Below are 15,573 nucleotides of genomic sequence, written 5' to 3'. Positions count from 1 at the left end.
ACGACTCGACACCCCGGCCACCACCACCACCATTTCCATTACCACTCGTCACAACACCACGGCCAGCCGCCCGCCCGCCCACCACAATGGCCAACAACACCACGCAGCCCTGGCTTGAGGACCTCTCAGAAGAATGGGTACCCCAAGAGTCACCGCGCTCAGTTGCGCCCACGCCACAGAGCCCACGCAGCCCGCCACCACCACCAAATCCGCAGAGCGCACCAAAATCAAAGAGCCGCCTGCCCCGCCCGCGACAGTCGCCAACCCCATTTTCGGACGTACAGGTGCGCAGCATTGCCAAAGAACTGCGTCCGCCCAAGCAAAGGAGCATGCTCGATGGCCGCAGTCCAAGCAACACCAATGCCCCGCCCGCCCCGTCATCGCCCGACGCGCACGCGCACGCGCATGACGCCTCATTTTCCTCCTTTTCAATGTCTCAGAACTCGGAAATGCAAAATGGCACAGTCGCACACAACACAGTCGCGCGGTCACCAGTCAAGGAACAATCATCCCAAGATACACCGGAGTGGAGGCGGAGACTTGTCAATGGTGAGGTCGGCTACGGAAACCAGACCGACCTCTTCGGCCCCACTGGCCTGGAAAACATCTTTCAAAAGCCAACCCCTGGCGCTTCCGACGATTCGGCACTCCCAAAACGGCGGCTTGGATTGCTCAAGGGTCTTTCTGCCGTACCCTCGAGTCCACCACCATGGCCGGCTGTGCAACAGAGCGATGGGCCGCGGGAGCAAGGGCAAAAACAGGGACAAAGCCAGGTGCGGGAGGCAGAAAAGGATTTCCAGACGCATGCAACTCACGCCGACGACTGTGCACGCGATGATACGACCCAAGAGCACGATGCATCAAGTTGCACCCAAGGATTGGCGCCGCCGCATGAGACCATGCGGACTGTAAGCGGACAGATTGAATTCGAGAACGAGAATTTCAGCCCCGTATACCTGACCATGACCGCCAACATGAATATTGGCTTACCCGTTCAACAGCCACAGAGCTTTAGGGGATCCGAGCTTGCCAACCGGTTGCGTCAGATCGGATCGCCCCCCTCAACCCACTATCAACCCCTTCAAGAGGAGAGTGCACTCAGCCTGACACGCGGAGATTCATCGTTTGCTAGGCTCCAGGACGAGTCTCTACCAGAGGGCCTTCCCGTTGGCACACCAGACATGGCAGACGTTGGCCGCCACGTAGAGCTTCGAAGAGGTGGGTACTCAAGAGAGGGATCTTTTCACCGAAGACCACTGAGCCCATCGCCAGAAAGAAAAGCTGCAGCCAAACTGAACACGGACCTAAAGCAAACGCCCCAAAGCGGACTTGTCGACCCTTCCACACCTCTCCAACGACTTGAAAACTTTCTGAGTCCTGATCGAGCCAAGAACTCTGGGAGCCCCCTGAAGTTATTTGATGCACATGATACTTTTACCAGCAATCGCATCCAAAGACGCTTGAGCCAACTTGAGTACAAGCCTGAAAAAGGCACATCTAGTGTCAAAGAGAACCCATCTGATTCTGCCAAGCTGGTGCCGAGGCAATCAAGATTACCATCTGTCGAGGAGAAATCCATGCAGAATATTGCCCAGGATTTGACTTCGAACAACCGCCAACCATCAACCAAAAGGATCACATCCTTTGGCCAAAGCCAGCTCAACAAGTATCAGTTTTCTGGCGACTTCTCTGTTCTCTCGTCGGATGGAGATGACTGGAGTGCTCACGATGACAGCGCACCTGATGGATCACCCTCGATCGACGTTGCACCCCCTGGAAGCCGGCCGCCATTCAAGTTCCATCTGGATGAATCGCCTGTCCCACGTCAGCCCTCAAGGAGTAAAAGAAATGTATCGAATTATTCTCCAACCTCCATGCGAAATTCCAGCCGACCGAAATTCGTGCCACATCGAAAAGCCTCGACGGCAAAGGCCGAAGAAGACTCGGAAATCGCCCACGAGTATGCTGAAGGCAAAAGAGGCCCAACGTCACCATTCAAGAACCCCACTCCTAAACGTAGAAGGACCATCTGTTCGGTTGATGACGAAGAAAACAACGATGATGTTTTTAGCGATGGAGGAGGAAGTACAGTGCGACGTCCGAAGGCATCAGCTCAGCCCACTCTCGACCAGAACCAAAGAGATCTCCTGAGCGTGTTCTCAAACAAGAACGCCAACTCGGAAACGCTAGCCAAGAGACATATCTTAAGGCCTCGCAACCCTACCCCGAGTCAGCTGAGACGAGAGGAGATCCAAGCAGAAATTATGGAGGCTACGGAAGCCTTCATCATGTCATCACCCAAACTCAACACCATCCGCGAACAGCTGGAGCCTTCTAATGTGTCCGACGCTGATTTGGACAATGCTCGTGCGAAGGCGGTCGCCAATGAGATTGCCGCTTTTAGTATGAAGAGGCAACATGGCGTGCGAGACAAGAACCGTAAGCGATCTGTCACTACACAAGACTTCCTGGACGAGGCCCTAAAGATCATGGACTTTATTCGCACAAAGGGACGGCCTACCAGCGGCTTGGGGAGCCTCGAGGAGACGGAAGCTGAATCGCAGTTGATCGAGGATGACAACGAACATGCTTCGAGTTCGCGGACAGTTAAAAGGCCTGCGAGTAGAGAGGACCGGCCACCAGCTTGGAAGGAACCGAACAAACAAGACGTGGATCCGAGTATTCTCAACCATTTGCGCAGGTATCAAGAAAATGATGACGATAGCTTTCTGAATTCATCGGTGAACTCAATAGGCTTCTCTCGTCTGAACGGGCTAGCCGCACCCGTAGAAGAAAGTGCAATGGGCGAGCAGGACAAGGTTGGGATGAGAGAGGACGCAAACAGACACTACGACAGGGGCGACGATGACCACCACTCCAGCTCCCGACCTCAGACCGCACGCACTCAGTTATCAACAGGCTCATCGATTGGACACACTGTCCTCACAAACGCATCTAGGCGTTCGGAACACGTCGCTAATCTAGCACCCGAGGCGATAGCGCACCTTATTCCCCAGGAGGTAGCCGGCATGAGTTTTGACCGCGACAAAAACATGTGGGTTCGGCAGAAGAGTCCAACTAGGGAGCGTCGTGTTGAGCAGGCAATACCAAGCCCCTTGAATGAGAGCGAAGACGATCCATTCGGCAACATACCAGATCTGACGGTGGAGGACACACATGCGCATGACACTAGAGCGGACTCACCAGTTCGTCTCCAGCCCACAGCAGAAACCCTTGTGGACGATACGGAAAAGCCCACAGAAGGAGAAGAAGTACGTCCAACGACGCGCGAAGGAAACGGCGTCGCATACACGGAAACGAGCTCAGCGCCTTCAAAGGGCTCCAACTTTGGATCAAGTTATCCTAAGACTGAGACACGGGCCACGTCTTGGAGTACACAAACCGCACGGCAACATGGCACCCAGAAGAGCTCCCGCACGCAAACTACTTATGCGATTCCAGAGTCTGAAGAAGACGATATCGAACATGAGATCAAGTATTTCGAGGGGCGAGGTCCCGTACGCCAGGGTGCACAGCGCCCACGAGTAAGGGACATCACCATCTCTATTGCCGAACGGGAGGCGCCTAGTACAGAGCGTCGATCCGAAGAGACACCGCAAAAGCCCCGGCAAAATCAATGGGGACCATCAAGTGCGCAGAAAAGGTCGGAAAGAAAACAGTCAGCCTGGGAGCAGTCAAATCAAAACAAGGCTCTGTCCCATGGAAGACCTGGTCGATTACCAATGTTCAACGGTGACGGTGATCTCTCGCTATTGGATGATGTCCGAGCCAGAAACTATCGCATGCACTTATCGATGAATGTAGCGGGGCCTCCATTCAGAGACCACGGACGGGATGCACTGGTCGCCGCAGGATCATCACCTATCAAGGGGGATGTGACGTTTATGCTCAGCGATTTACCCGAGTTCACTCTGAATCAGGTTGACGAATTTGACCTCCCAGACCGAGTGGTGGTGAAGCACGACGGTAGCCGATTCACCAAAGCTCTGGAAGATCGCTATGCACAAGGAACAGCCGAACTTGTAAAGGCCCTTCAAGACGTTGAGCCAGATGAACCGTACTGGGAGGACCTTCGCAATGTCAATCTCCGGAAGAAGGACCTTACCAACTTGCATCGCCTTGACGAACTGTGCTACCAGCTTGAGGAGCTCGATGTCTCAAACAACAAGATCAGTCAAGTGGAAGGCATACCTTACTCTATGCGACGGTTGCAAGTACAGAACAATTGCTTGACTGGACTGACCTCCTGGACCAATCTTGTCAATTTGCAGCATCTCGACATATCCGATAATGAGGTCGATGCGCTAGATGGACTTGCTGGATTGGTGCATCTGCGAACACTCAAAGTCGATAATAACAAGATCAAGTCTCTCAATGGCATTATTCATCTCGATGGCCTAATGGAACTGAGTGCTGGCGGTAATGAGATAGACACGATAGACTTCGCCAAGACAAATCTGTAAGTACATCGGCACTTATACGTCACACACCATGTCCTGACTAGTGCACTAGGAAATCTCTCACAGATCTTGATCTGCGCAAGAATCGAATGCTTGAAGTCCGCAATCTGCATTGCTTACCACAGCTTCAGCATCTCAACCTAGGTATGCGTTTGTTCTGGTTCATGCACCCTTTCACAGACTGACATCCGGCAGATGACAACGAGATTGAAGAGTTTCCTCTTGTCGACACACCAGTGAAGCCCTGCAAAGCACTTCGCTCAATCCGTCTTTGCAGAAACAGAACTACGCTTCTCGATGTTGACCACTATTTCCCAAGGCTTGAGTCGCTGTACATCGACGGCAACTCTCTAACACAGGTCTTAGGATTGGAGCACCTTCGAAACCTCCGGACTTTCTCGGCTCGTGAACAAATACTCGACTCCGAAGCAGACATGGAGATATGTGCCAACAATCTTGTCAAGAATTCAGAAGTGCGCAATCTCTATCTCTCACTCAATCCCACATATGGCTTGCAGATTTCACAGCACCTGTTGAGCCTTCAACGATTGGAACTGGCCTCCATGGGCCTTAAACAACTACCTGACAACTTTGGTCAGCTTACACCAAACATCAGGTCCATCAACCTAAACTTTAACTCCATTACGGACCTACGTCCACTCCTCAACATCAAGCGGCTGAGTGAGCTTTTCTTGGCGAGCAACAAGCTCGAACGCCTTCGTGCAAATGCGCTGGTGCTGGGCAAGCTAAACACACTTTCGAAACTAGACTGGCGAGACAATCCTCTTACTCTGCGCTTCTATGCGCCATCATCCGAAAATCGGATCATGTCCCTTCGACGGAAACCCTCCGAGGAGCAACTCAAGAACCGCTTCCTTCTTCCAAATGGAGAAGTAGAGGCTGATGTTCAACATCTTTTGCGACTCGATTATGAGACGCGGATCAGGCGGCGCGTCACGGAGATGATGCTTGCTAATCTCTGCAAAAACCTGAAAGAGCTGGATGGCCTACCATTCGACAAGGCACGTGTGCTCGTCAAGGACGACGTGTGGGAGCGTTTGTTGTTTCTTGGCGTCATACAGCGCAAGCGCGCGGACACAGCTGTCGACGACAGCGAATGATAGACTGGTGACTTGGGAATAAGGACAGAGGGATGTTCCAGACGACCGGTGCGTCACATTCTCAGTAATGCTTCTTGTTAGCTTGGAGTTTTGGATGGGGCTGCTCTTCTTACGCATTGCAAGTCAAATTAGGTTTCAGTGGGTTTTGCATAGCATCTGGCTGGTACTTTAGCATCTTGTAGGCGTAGTATTCATTGGCGTCTTTTTAAACGCGAGCTTTATCTGCTCGACTGGGAACGGCCCATTTTAATGACTTCACGAATTGTATTAGTAGTAATCGGGCTCGATGTGTTGTCGCAATTGCAATTTTATCAATCTCTCTCGAAAGTTTGCCTTCGAGACTCCAAATGTAAGGCCGACGTGTGATCAGCCGCCCCGCGTTCCACTAAAACAGCTGCACTGAGGCCCGTGCATCAAATCGCCCTAGAACCCGTGACACGCAATCATAAACTCAAATGTTCGCCGTATTGAGATGATCATCATCTACCACACATCCGACAATGGCCAGCCCATCTGACGAGGAGAGGATCGTGCAGCTGGCGGAAAAGGCTCACGAGAGTATCAAAACTGGCGAGTTGGATGTGGCAGCTCGATACCTACGTGAAGCTGGCACTATTGCACCTGAAGACAACCGGATCAAAGAAGCATGGGTTGCATTAAAGGAGGAAGAAGGCAAAAGCGAGTTCTTGGGGGTCTGTAGGGAGTGGGCAAAGAGCAAGGATGCACGTGATGGAGAAAGAGCACTGAAGGCTATGAGAACGCATGGTTTGAAGGAGGAAGAGGCGGCGCAGGCAATGGACATTCTCTTCGACTACAAGGGTGAAGACGACACCCTCGATCAAGTCTCGGGTGAACTTTTACAAAATATTGGAGCTCAGAAGTGGCTTGTCAATATGGTTCGAGAAAAGCCGACGCGGATGTACTATGAGATGTTCGAACGGGGCAACGACTCAATCGATGGCTTGCTAAAAGTCTTGCTGAACCGAGCCGTCTGGCCTGATGACGAATCATTCAAGACAGGTCATAGAGATATCTTTATGCTCAGTTTGGCAATGATGATGGAGGAGGCCCTGGAGCACCCGGAACGCGCCATGAAGGGCATCGCGCAACTGCTCGCTCACTACGCAGAGCACCTCAAGGGAATCATTGACGCGGACAGCTTCGATGTTATATTGGCATCGCTCGATATCCGACTGCCAGCCACACTACGAAGTCAGGCTACACTTGCAAGTATCAAGTTATTTGAGCTTGCCCCGGACACTGCCGGAGAACTCATCTCGAGATTCGTCACCGCCAGGATAAAGAAGGGAGAGGCACATGATCTAGTCATTGCTTTCTCTGCAGCTGCAGCCATCTTCCCAGTGGCTGTTACAGCGGCTGCAGCCCTTTTCCTCACAGATGGCTTTGTCAGCACACTTGCATCGAGAGTGCAGAGCAAGAAGTCGCACAACCTGGAGCAAGCGACCCTCGAACTGATCAGCGCTGCATGCGTAGACAAGAACTGCCGAGAGGCCATCAACAAGCACTGTAGGGAGTGGCTAGAAGACATGGTTGCCGAGTGCCCGAACAAGAGGCGGGCTAACCTGGCTGCACTCATTCTTGTGAAACTGGGCGAGGAGCAGCCATCCGAGGAAGGTCCGCGGATCGTCAGAGCAGAGAAAGTAGACCAAGAGGACCTGATCGCAAGCTTCAAGTCAATGGTCATAGGAGGCGATACGGCATCCAAGCAAGACTCGGTTGAGGGCCTCGCATATGCCTCGCTTCAGCCCAAGGTCAGGGAAGATTTATCCAAGTCTCCAAAGTTTCTCAAACGCCTGATCGAGGCCATGAGCGACCCTTCGTCACCAAAGAATATCATTTTTGGTGGCCTTACGATCTTCAACAATATTACACAATACCAGCCTTTACAATCCGAGGAAGAAAAACGCATGGCACAGCTCAAGGCCTACGCAAACGTGCAGAAACCAACCGCTCCCGATGTTCTTCTGAACGACGAAGACGTAGCCATACGCTGCAAGCGCGTTCTCGACGCAGGCGTTGTACCACTTCTAGTGCAAGTCTGCAAAAATGGATCACCCTCCGTCCTCACCCAAAGCAGTCTCATTCTCCTCAGCCTATGCAAAGACACCAAGAACCGAGGCCCAATGGCCCAGCAAGGCGCCGTCAAGCTCCTCATCCAAATCTGGGAGCACATCACCGCCACAAACGAAGCTTCCACAACCGGTACCACACCCTTCCCGCCCGCCACCCTCCCCACAACAGCGCAAGCCCTATCCCGGCTACTCATCAGCATAAATCCCTCCCACGTCTTCAACGCCGCCCTCCCTAGCACCTCGGCCATCCGCCCCCTCATCAGCCAACTCGCCCGCACCGAATCCACAACCTGGCAACTCCACGCCTTCGAAGCCCTGCTCGCCCTCACCAACCTCGCCTCTCTCGACCGCAACACCCAAGACCATATTATCCGCCAGTCCTTCGACACCGTCGTCGACGACCTGCTTCTCAGCCCGAACACGCTTGTCCGCCGCGCAAGCACGGAACTCGTGTGCAATCTCATGGCCTCCCCCGTTTGCATCAGCAACTTCGCGGATGCCTCGCCACGCGCTAAACACCGCTTGCATCTCTTACTCGCCATGACGGATGTCGAGGATTCTGCGACGCGGTCTGCGGCTGGTGGTGCACTGGCTATGCTACTCTCTGTCGATCTTGCCGTCGAGGAGTTCTTGAAGCAGGAGAAGAGTGTGGAGTGGTTGGTGGGGCTGTGCCAGGATGAAGACGAGGGGATTAGGTATCGCGGTGTTGTTTGTCTGAGGAGTGTGGTGGATGTGGAGCAGGGGAAGGAAAAGTGTAAGGGGAAGGGCGTTGTTGAGGCGCTGAAGGTTGTGCTGAAGGAAAGTCGGAGTCAGGAGGTTTTGAGTGTGGGAGTTGAGACGTTGAAGATTTTGCTGGGGCAGTGATGGGGATGGAGGTGTTGATTTCACGGAGTTTGAAATGGAATCAGTAAGGATATCGAAATGGAGACATTTGATCTGTTATGAGGTAGACTTTAGATTGAGATGAGTTATGATTCATGCTTTGTTCTCCAACTTTCTCCATATAGACACCATAATCGCCTGATCTTCACCGTGCAATAGCTTCTATCCTAGGATGATACCGATATCAGACCCGAGACTCTTTTTGAGAGTCCAAAGCCCGATTGGTCTCGGATACATTTATAGACAGAAGTGGGGAGCAGACACTGATAAGCGGCGAGCTTATCTTCGGAACGGTTCCGACATCAACCCCTCACGACTGATATGCACAATTGCGTCGAGTCAAGGTAGTGACTGTAATGTGCCTGAAAGATATGCCGGTTACTAATAAATTACCTGTGATGTTTCTGAGGTGGCTTTGCTTCCATACCCCATTGGAAAATTCATACGATAGGATTGCAAGATGAACCACTTGCCGGATCTACTACCGCGTGCTAGGACCATTGCTTCAGACCATGTAGTCTCAATTTCTGTTGTTGCAGTCGCGTTGTTCATTGTGTACAAAGTAAGTATGTCCAGAGCATATTAAAGCAGTTACAACTAATATCATTAGCTACTCACTCGTACCGATATCCCCTATATCCAGGGCATACCTGAGATTCCCGGCGCTCTCCCCGTCACAGGTCACTTGACACAACTGGGAGATGACCATGCAACTGTGTGCGAGAAGTGGTGGCGCCAATACGGCTTCTCAGTATTTCAGATTCGGCTCGGAAACACACGTGCTGTGGTGGTGAACTCCTTTGAAGACTGCAAGAAGATCCTCATGTCAAACCCCCAGGGCCTGATTGATCGACCGAAGCTGTATACGTTTCATGGCCTCATATCTTCGACACAGGGCTTCACGATTGGCAGTTCCCCGTGGGATGAAAGTTGTCGCAACAAGCGTAAAGCGGCGTCCACGACGCTCAGCAAAGGAATGATGAAAAATTATGCCAACATGTTTGACCTTGAATCCTACTGCATCGCACGAGATCTGCAGAGAGATAGTAAAGGTGGAGAGGTAGAAGTTAGCATCCGACCGTACATCCAGCGCTACGCACTGAACACGACACTCACGCTCTGCTATGGCATCCGCATGGACGCCGTCTACGACGATTTGCTACGCGAGATACTCGAAGTCGGCTCTGCAATCTCGCTGCTGCGATCTGCATCCGAGAACTATCAAGACTACGTCCCTGCTCTGCGCTATTTGCCGAACAACGAGAAGAACAGGCGTTCGAAAGAGCTGAGGGAGAGGCGCGACAAATATCTCAACTTGCTCCTAGATAAAGTGCGAGACATGATTGCGAAGGGAACTGAGAAGCCGTGCATCAGCGCCGCTATCCTAAAAGATGTGGAAACGCGACTCACAGGCGTTGAGGTCAGCTCTATATGTCTGTCTCTTGTATCTGGTGGGTTTGAAACTATACCAGGTACACTGGTATCTTGCATTGGATCACTGTGCACACGCGAGGGCCAGGTATTTCAAGATCGCGCGTACCAAGAAATCCGGAAGATGTATCCACAAGATGAGGACTTGGAAAAGGCGTGGGCGAGTGATTTTGAGGAAGAGAGCATTCCGTATTTGAGTGCGATAGTGAAGGAGGCGGGAAGGTACTATACGGTCAGCAACATGAGTCTACCGCGGAAAACTATGAGCGAAGTGCGCTGGGGCGAGGCAGTTATACCGAAAGGTACAATGGTGTTGATCAATGCTCAGGCTGGGAATCATGGTGAGTAAACAACCGTCTGCAATTGAGATGCGTAAGATCTAACTGTGTTAGACACTGATTACTGGGGCCCTGACGCTGCAACTTTCAACCCCGAGCGATGGCTTACAGCACCCGTCGACTCGTCATCCCTTTACACGACAAATCCTGTATCCAATCCAGCACATCTCTCGTTTGGGGCGGGCTCTCGGTCTTGCCCTGGAGCCCTCATCGCTAGCAAGCTCATTTACGCAGCGCTCTTCCGTTTGCTCAGTATGTACAGAATCGAAGCTAGTGCAACGCATCCGCCAAATACGGATTATGTGGACTACAACGCGATCAAAAGCGCGTTAGTAGCAATACCCCGCGACTTTTCGGTGAAATTGAGTCCGAGGTACGGGGCGGGTGTGGTGGAGACCGTGTTAAGGGAGGGTGAAAGGAGGACTGCGGGATTTTACAAGGTGTGAGTGAAAGTGAATAGTTAGAATCAGTCAAATCATCACAGGTGAGACGTGATATAAAAAATTCAGTCGCGTCTGCTCGAATTTCTTTGACCTACACGATCAGTCGCAGCCACGCTTTCTCAACCAGCTTGTCGATCGCAGGCGGCATCTCACTCGTCAACTACAAATATGAGGCTTCGAATTATTCTCAGCTGCACCATCTTGCTCATCGTAACTGCCTTTGGCCGTTTCATCAACAATGAGCAGGTGGCGTCCGTTTCTAACTCCCGCCTTGAAAGCGAGCTCCTTAATAACACAGTTGTAAAGGATGGACTGTTCGATGAATCGCCTGCCGCTGAGCCCGAAGCTATTAATTATGGTGACGAATCTACATTCGATCCCACCGTGTGGGCGAGCAACCAGCTATGGAGCAGATACGTCGGTAAGGGTCATCAGCTGCTCTGTCTCATGCTGGCTTCGGACGAAGTTGCTGGATTTCTCCTGGAGGACACGAGACAGCCGCCTTCAGCTGCTAGTAGATGGTCGGGCGATCTAACTGGTGAGCTCATCGTTCTTCTAACTACGCAAAGCATAACTTAGGAAACTGATCCTCTTCATATTTCAGGCGCATTACGGCTGTGGGGCTGGCATCACGCCGACACGCCTCAAGGCGAGGATTGCAACTTTGAGTGGGAAGGGTTGGAGGATGCTTTCGAGGGACTGGGCCTCGACTATGGGCCAATGTTCGACGAGAGAAATAAAGATATCGGCGGAGAGAATGAGTGCTTCTCTATTGAACATTGGAACCGTGATTTAACCTTCCCTGAAGACGTCGACCTTGACCCGATACCTATCATCGAGCAGAGGTACTATGTCAACGGCAAAGAGTACAGGGTATGTTTATGTCTGCGGTGCTTATGCTAGACGATGCAAAGCGCCATTATCATGGAGCGGCTGGAAATGATCGTTCAAAACACCAGCTAACACATGATAACAGGAAACAGGCGCAACCTACTTGTTTGCCCTTAACATGGCGGGCGGAGCGATCATCGGAAAAAACATCCTGAGTCCGCGTGCTGCTGTGCAATACTCGAACAGTTGGGGTCACCAAGCACGGCCTGGAGAGCTCCCTGAGCTGCAGCATCTTTCCGACATCTACTGGAATTATTGGAGAGACGGTAACCCTAATATCAGACACCTTCGTATCTATTGCGCCACGCATATCATCAACGATCACACTCTTCTCCTTGTCACTCGTGCATTCCGGAATAGACGCAAATTTGCTTTGGAGATTTGGCCGGGCGTCAAATTCGAGATGGGTAGCGACGAGTATCTGGCATTGATTGGTATGAATCGCATCTCTTACTTGAATGCTCATCTTCCCTATAATCCCGGAGCTATATATACTGATTTTCTCTAGCCTCTCCCATTGGGGCGACTATTTCCCACTTTCTCATCAGCCACAAAGCCGACCTCGGTATCAAATACATCACGAGCGTCATAGTTATCTGCGGTGGACATAATCAAGACACTTGCGCAAGAGGCATGGAGAATATGCACATATTCTTCACAATTGAAGATGTGCCTCATGCTTGGGTTACGAAACGTGAAGAAGACAAGGGAGGAAACGGAGAGACGAATTGGGTTAAAAGCCATGTCCTCCATGTGAGGAATGACGGGAAGCAAATTGTCCGGGAGCACAAAATCATGGCGAATCTCTAGGGTAAGTTGAAAGCGTGGGATTCCAGGATCAGATGGATGGGCTAAGGTCTGCGAAGTGGATGTATAGTTTCGAGATATAGCGAACACCTTCGGACTCGAGTGCAACTACTACTCATTGCATTACCGAACGCCAGTTCTCGGCGATATGTTGCGATAGATGTATCTATGCTGCTTCAATCTCCTGTACGCGCGCCATGATTCTGTTCTTCCACTTTTCGTAATCGTCCTGCTGTCGCTCGCCAAGGTAGTCAGTTGCATCTTGCATCATAGTGCCCAGTCCAATATAATCGCTTCCAGATCGTAGACCTAGGCCCTTTGCTTTGGCAGTTGTATTGCCGGTCATTTCAACACCCTCCATCTCGTCTTCATTGTCCAGAGGTTTTACACTATCGAACCACTGCATCTGCAGCCAGCCTTCCTCCTTGGCCATGGCCATTGTCTGCTCTATCGCAGGTGCCAGTTCATCTTGTGTGATGTTCTGTGCAGATGGGGTTTTCAATACAGCATCCATTGCTTTAGCTAGCCATTCGTTGTATGTATCTGGCGAGACATCGACATCCTTCATTCTCGAGAAAACGAGCAGGAATACAACAACTACAAGGCTACAAAGCCGTGTATCACTGACATCAGCAAAAGACTGTGAAGCAGATGTTGGTCGTCGTGGCCGCTTGCTGGGTGTCTCTGCGGCTGCGGCAGCCATACGGGCTAGTAGGGGGTAAATGGACTCTACACCGGTGTATACATGAGGTATCACTGCTGGGTATTCGAACGCCTTTGCGAGAGCACGGATAGCGGGCATAACCCACTCAGGGGGCTCACCATCGCTTTCACGGGCTCGCTTTGTACTGTGCGGTGTCTTCCTTGCGCTCAGGGGCGTTTTTGGCGTGTTACGTGTGGATGTGGGGGCTGGAGCAGACGATTTACGCGGTGTTTGCGGTTCTGCAGCGGCAAAAGAGTCTGGGAGAGCACTACTTAGGTAGTTATACAGCTTCTTATATATGCGAGGGGGGCAGGGCGGTCGTGATGTGATTGAAGGAAGGTTGAGGCGCTTCTTAAGCCTGTGGCTGTCAGTTTTGAGCTCCATGTAAGGACAGATGCCAGACTACCGTTCGCAAGCCAATTGTGCACATGCGTATGGTCGTGCGATTTCTTCATCAGACTTCATAGACGTCGCGACTGTTCGGGAACGAGTGAGAAGCGACAAAGCCAAATCGATCAGCTCCGGGGGCAGAGGGCCGTTCAATGTAGGGACTAAGCCTGTGAGGGCCTGCTCGATACTCGCTCGGCTCATAATGTAAGATGTTGAGGATATTCGTCTTTCCCAAAGAACAATGCTGTAATGCGAATACAGACGCGTTACGTCCACTTGCGCGGTGTCACGTGGACGCTAGACTGTTCTTAGTTCATAGGCACACTTCGTGTGTTCCTTGTTTGCACTGCCCTTGCACAACCTCATCTGATTCTTCAGATTGTCAGTCTTGAGCTATATATATTACCATTTCTTTGTTCGCCAGTCTTCAAACATCTCAATTGATATGGCTCAGCCGGTGTTTTGTCACTTTCCAATTCCATCATGCAAATGTCCATGGTCCCTAATACGGAGCTTTGATGAACATATGTTTTCCAACAATTTCGCGGATATGCGATGACCAATCAGTATGTAGGAACATACACCTGTGTGCTATTATTACCTTGGAGCACTATCACGTTGTTTGTTGGCTTTCCCACAATGCTCTCGGCTTACACACACTTGACCTCTTCCCAGCGCCCATGGCCGTATCGCTTGATCACTGCATTACTTGTATTATCACACCATTATCTGTTCCCAAATACAGAAGTTTCTGGATCTTCCAAGTATATTCGTATGACCCTCTTCTCAGTATCCAGTACCACTTCTTTGCACGTTACGTACTCCCAGCGTCCTTGTCCCACTGTTACAGTAGCACCTCCAAGTTTTCACCGCTATCCCCAGCCAATGGGTGTTTGCATCCCTCAAGAGTCGAAGTAGCAAGCCGCGCCAATGATACCGAAACTACGACATAGACATAGGGTTCACGCCATGTCGCTATGACTAACGTCTCATGTTCAGGCTATGGTGGTACTGGGGAGGCGCGGTTCAGCGGTCAAGCCGAACTTACCTCGGAACACGTCAACTTGGCTTGACCGACATATTTGCGTACATGGCTTCTGATCGCAGCTGCTGTGCTTGATAGGACGCCGCGGTAGGTGCACTCGTCAGAAGGGCAAAGGTGACATCAAAAACATTAAACCTGTGTTACATACAACGGCCCTATCCGGAAGGAAATGGTATATCAAAGCCACGCCGATGACGGGAACTTGCAGTTTGACAGTTTGGTAACGACTGCTAACTATATCACGGCACGAGACGATGACGATATGCATGTGGCTAGGGTACTTAAAGTCCGCGTTGCTTCTTATGCTTTCCAGTCCAAGTAACATACAAACACGGTATCGATTGCTACACTCTACAGATAAATACTCCATAAATCCTCGAAGACTCTTTGGCCTTTACAATCTTCTAGTTTCCGGCCACACGAGAACCTTAAGAAACCACTCTTCGCCTCACAAAGATCTTCAAAAATGCACTTCACAAGCATTCTAATCAGCCTACTTTCTACCCTGCCTAGCACCCTATCAGCGCCTGCATCCTCTATAGCTCACAATGATGGCCCACAAATGTGCGGCTACGTCCTCACAGTCCGAAACAGCAGTGCCTACGCCGGCATCTCAGCATACACGTCTTGTACACCAATATACTACAACCAATCCATCCCCGGATACCAAGCTGCGTTCGCTTACAGCATATTTGGTGGGTGCCGATGCACATTTCACGGGTAAACATCCCCTTGTGATGGGAAACCCATATACTAAACATTGCTAGGAGCGAACAGGATTGTGTAGGTGGACAGAATACGCCAATATACGAAGGGCCTATTGGGAAAGTTGGCAAGGAACCCCATTTCGGCGAGCCGAAGCCCAAGTGGTACAATTGTGAGACGTTGGCCTTGTAGGGCTACTGGCGTAGGCGGGTCTGGAGGTGGTGATGGCTTTTGGTTAGCGCT

The 15,573-nt window shown here is 51.2% G+C and overlaps 7 protein-coding genes across 7 annotated transcripts; 6 read left to right on the top strand and 1 right to left on the bottom strand.

Annotated features, from left to right (window-relative positions):
- Window positions 1–86: 86 nt before the first annotated feature.
- Window positions 87–5,602, top strand: COCMIDRAFT_102256 (uncharacterized protein; the record flags this gene model as incomplete). Its single annotated transcript, XM_007692389.1, has 3 exons — window positions 87–4,480; window positions 4,534–4,631; window positions 4,677–5,602. 3 exons carry the CDS (start codon window positions 87–89, stop codon window positions 5,600–5,602), a joined length of 5,418 nt encoding a protein of 1,805 aa, XP_007690579.1.
- A 500-nt stretch (window positions 5,603–6,102) lies between these two features.
- On the top strand, window positions 6,103–8,559 carry COCMIDRAFT_102280 (uncharacterized protein; the record flags this gene model as incomplete). Its single annotated transcript, XM_007692388.1, has 1 exon — window positions 6,103–8,559. One exon carries the CDS (start codon window positions 6,103–6,105, stop codon window positions 8,557–8,559), a length of 2,457 nt encoding a protein of 818 aa, XP_007690578.1.
- Window positions 8,560–9,037: 478 nt separating this feature from the next.
- Window positions 9,038–10,792, top strand: COCMIDRAFT_7585 (uncharacterized protein; the record flags this gene model as incomplete). Its single annotated transcript, XM_007692365.1, has 3 exons — window positions 9,038–9,139; window positions 9,188–10,349; window positions 10,401–10,792. 3 exons carry the CDS (start codon window positions 9,038–9,040, stop codon window positions 10,790–10,792), a joined length of 1,656 nt encoding a protein of 551 aa, XP_007690555.1.
- Window positions 10,793–11,161: 369 nt separating this feature from the next.
- Window positions 11,162–12,355, top strand: COCMIDRAFT_54183 (uncharacterized protein; the record flags this gene model as incomplete). Its single annotated transcript, XM_007692387.1, has 4 exons — window positions 11,162–11,327; window positions 11,394–11,662; window positions 11,766–12,114; window positions 12,189–12,355. Coding segments are annotated over 4 exons (951 nt in total), but the record flags the coding sequence as incomplete, so codon positions are not given.
- Window positions 12,356–12,653: 298 nt separating this feature from the next.
- On the bottom strand, window positions 12,654–13,781 carry COCMIDRAFT_7583 (uncharacterized protein; the record flags this gene model as incomplete). Its single annotated transcript, XM_007692364.1, has 2 exons — window positions 12,654–13,548; window positions 13,597–13,781. 2 exons carry the CDS (start codon window positions 13,779–13,781, stop codon window positions 12,654–12,656), a joined length of 1,080 nt encoding a protein of 359 aa, XP_007690554.1.
- A 479-nt stretch (window positions 13,782–14,260) lies between these two features.
- COCMIDRAFT_102245 (uncharacterized protein) lies at window positions 14,261–14,533 on the top strand (the record flags this gene model as incomplete). Its single annotated transcript, XM_007692386.1, has 1 exon — window positions 14,261–14,533. The coding sequence occupies one exon, from the start codon at window positions 14,261–14,263 to the stop codon at window positions 14,531–14,533; it is 273 nt and encodes a 90-aa protein (XP_007690576.1).
- A 558-nt stretch (window positions 14,534–15,091) lies between these two features.
- Window positions 15,092–15,522, top strand: COCMIDRAFT_102215 (uncharacterized protein; the record flags this gene model as incomplete). The annotated part of the gene is made up of 2 exons (XM_007692385.1): window positions 15,092–15,345; window positions 15,393–15,522. 2 exons carry the CDS (start codon window positions 15,092–15,094, stop codon window positions 15,520–15,522), a joined length of 384 nt encoding a protein of 127 aa, XP_007690575.1.
- Window positions 15,523–15,573: the final 51 nt, after the last annotated feature.

This window comes from Bipolaris oryzae (assembly GCF_000523455.1).
Source record: "Bipolaris oryzae ATCC 44560 unplaced genomic scaffold scaffold_127, whole genome shotgun sequence".
Lineage (NCBI taxonomy): Eukaryota > Fungi > Ascomycota > Dothideomycetes > Pleosporales > Pleosporaceae > Bipolaris > Bipolaris oryzae.
This window is presented reverse-complemented; position numbering and strand designations above follow the sequence as displayed.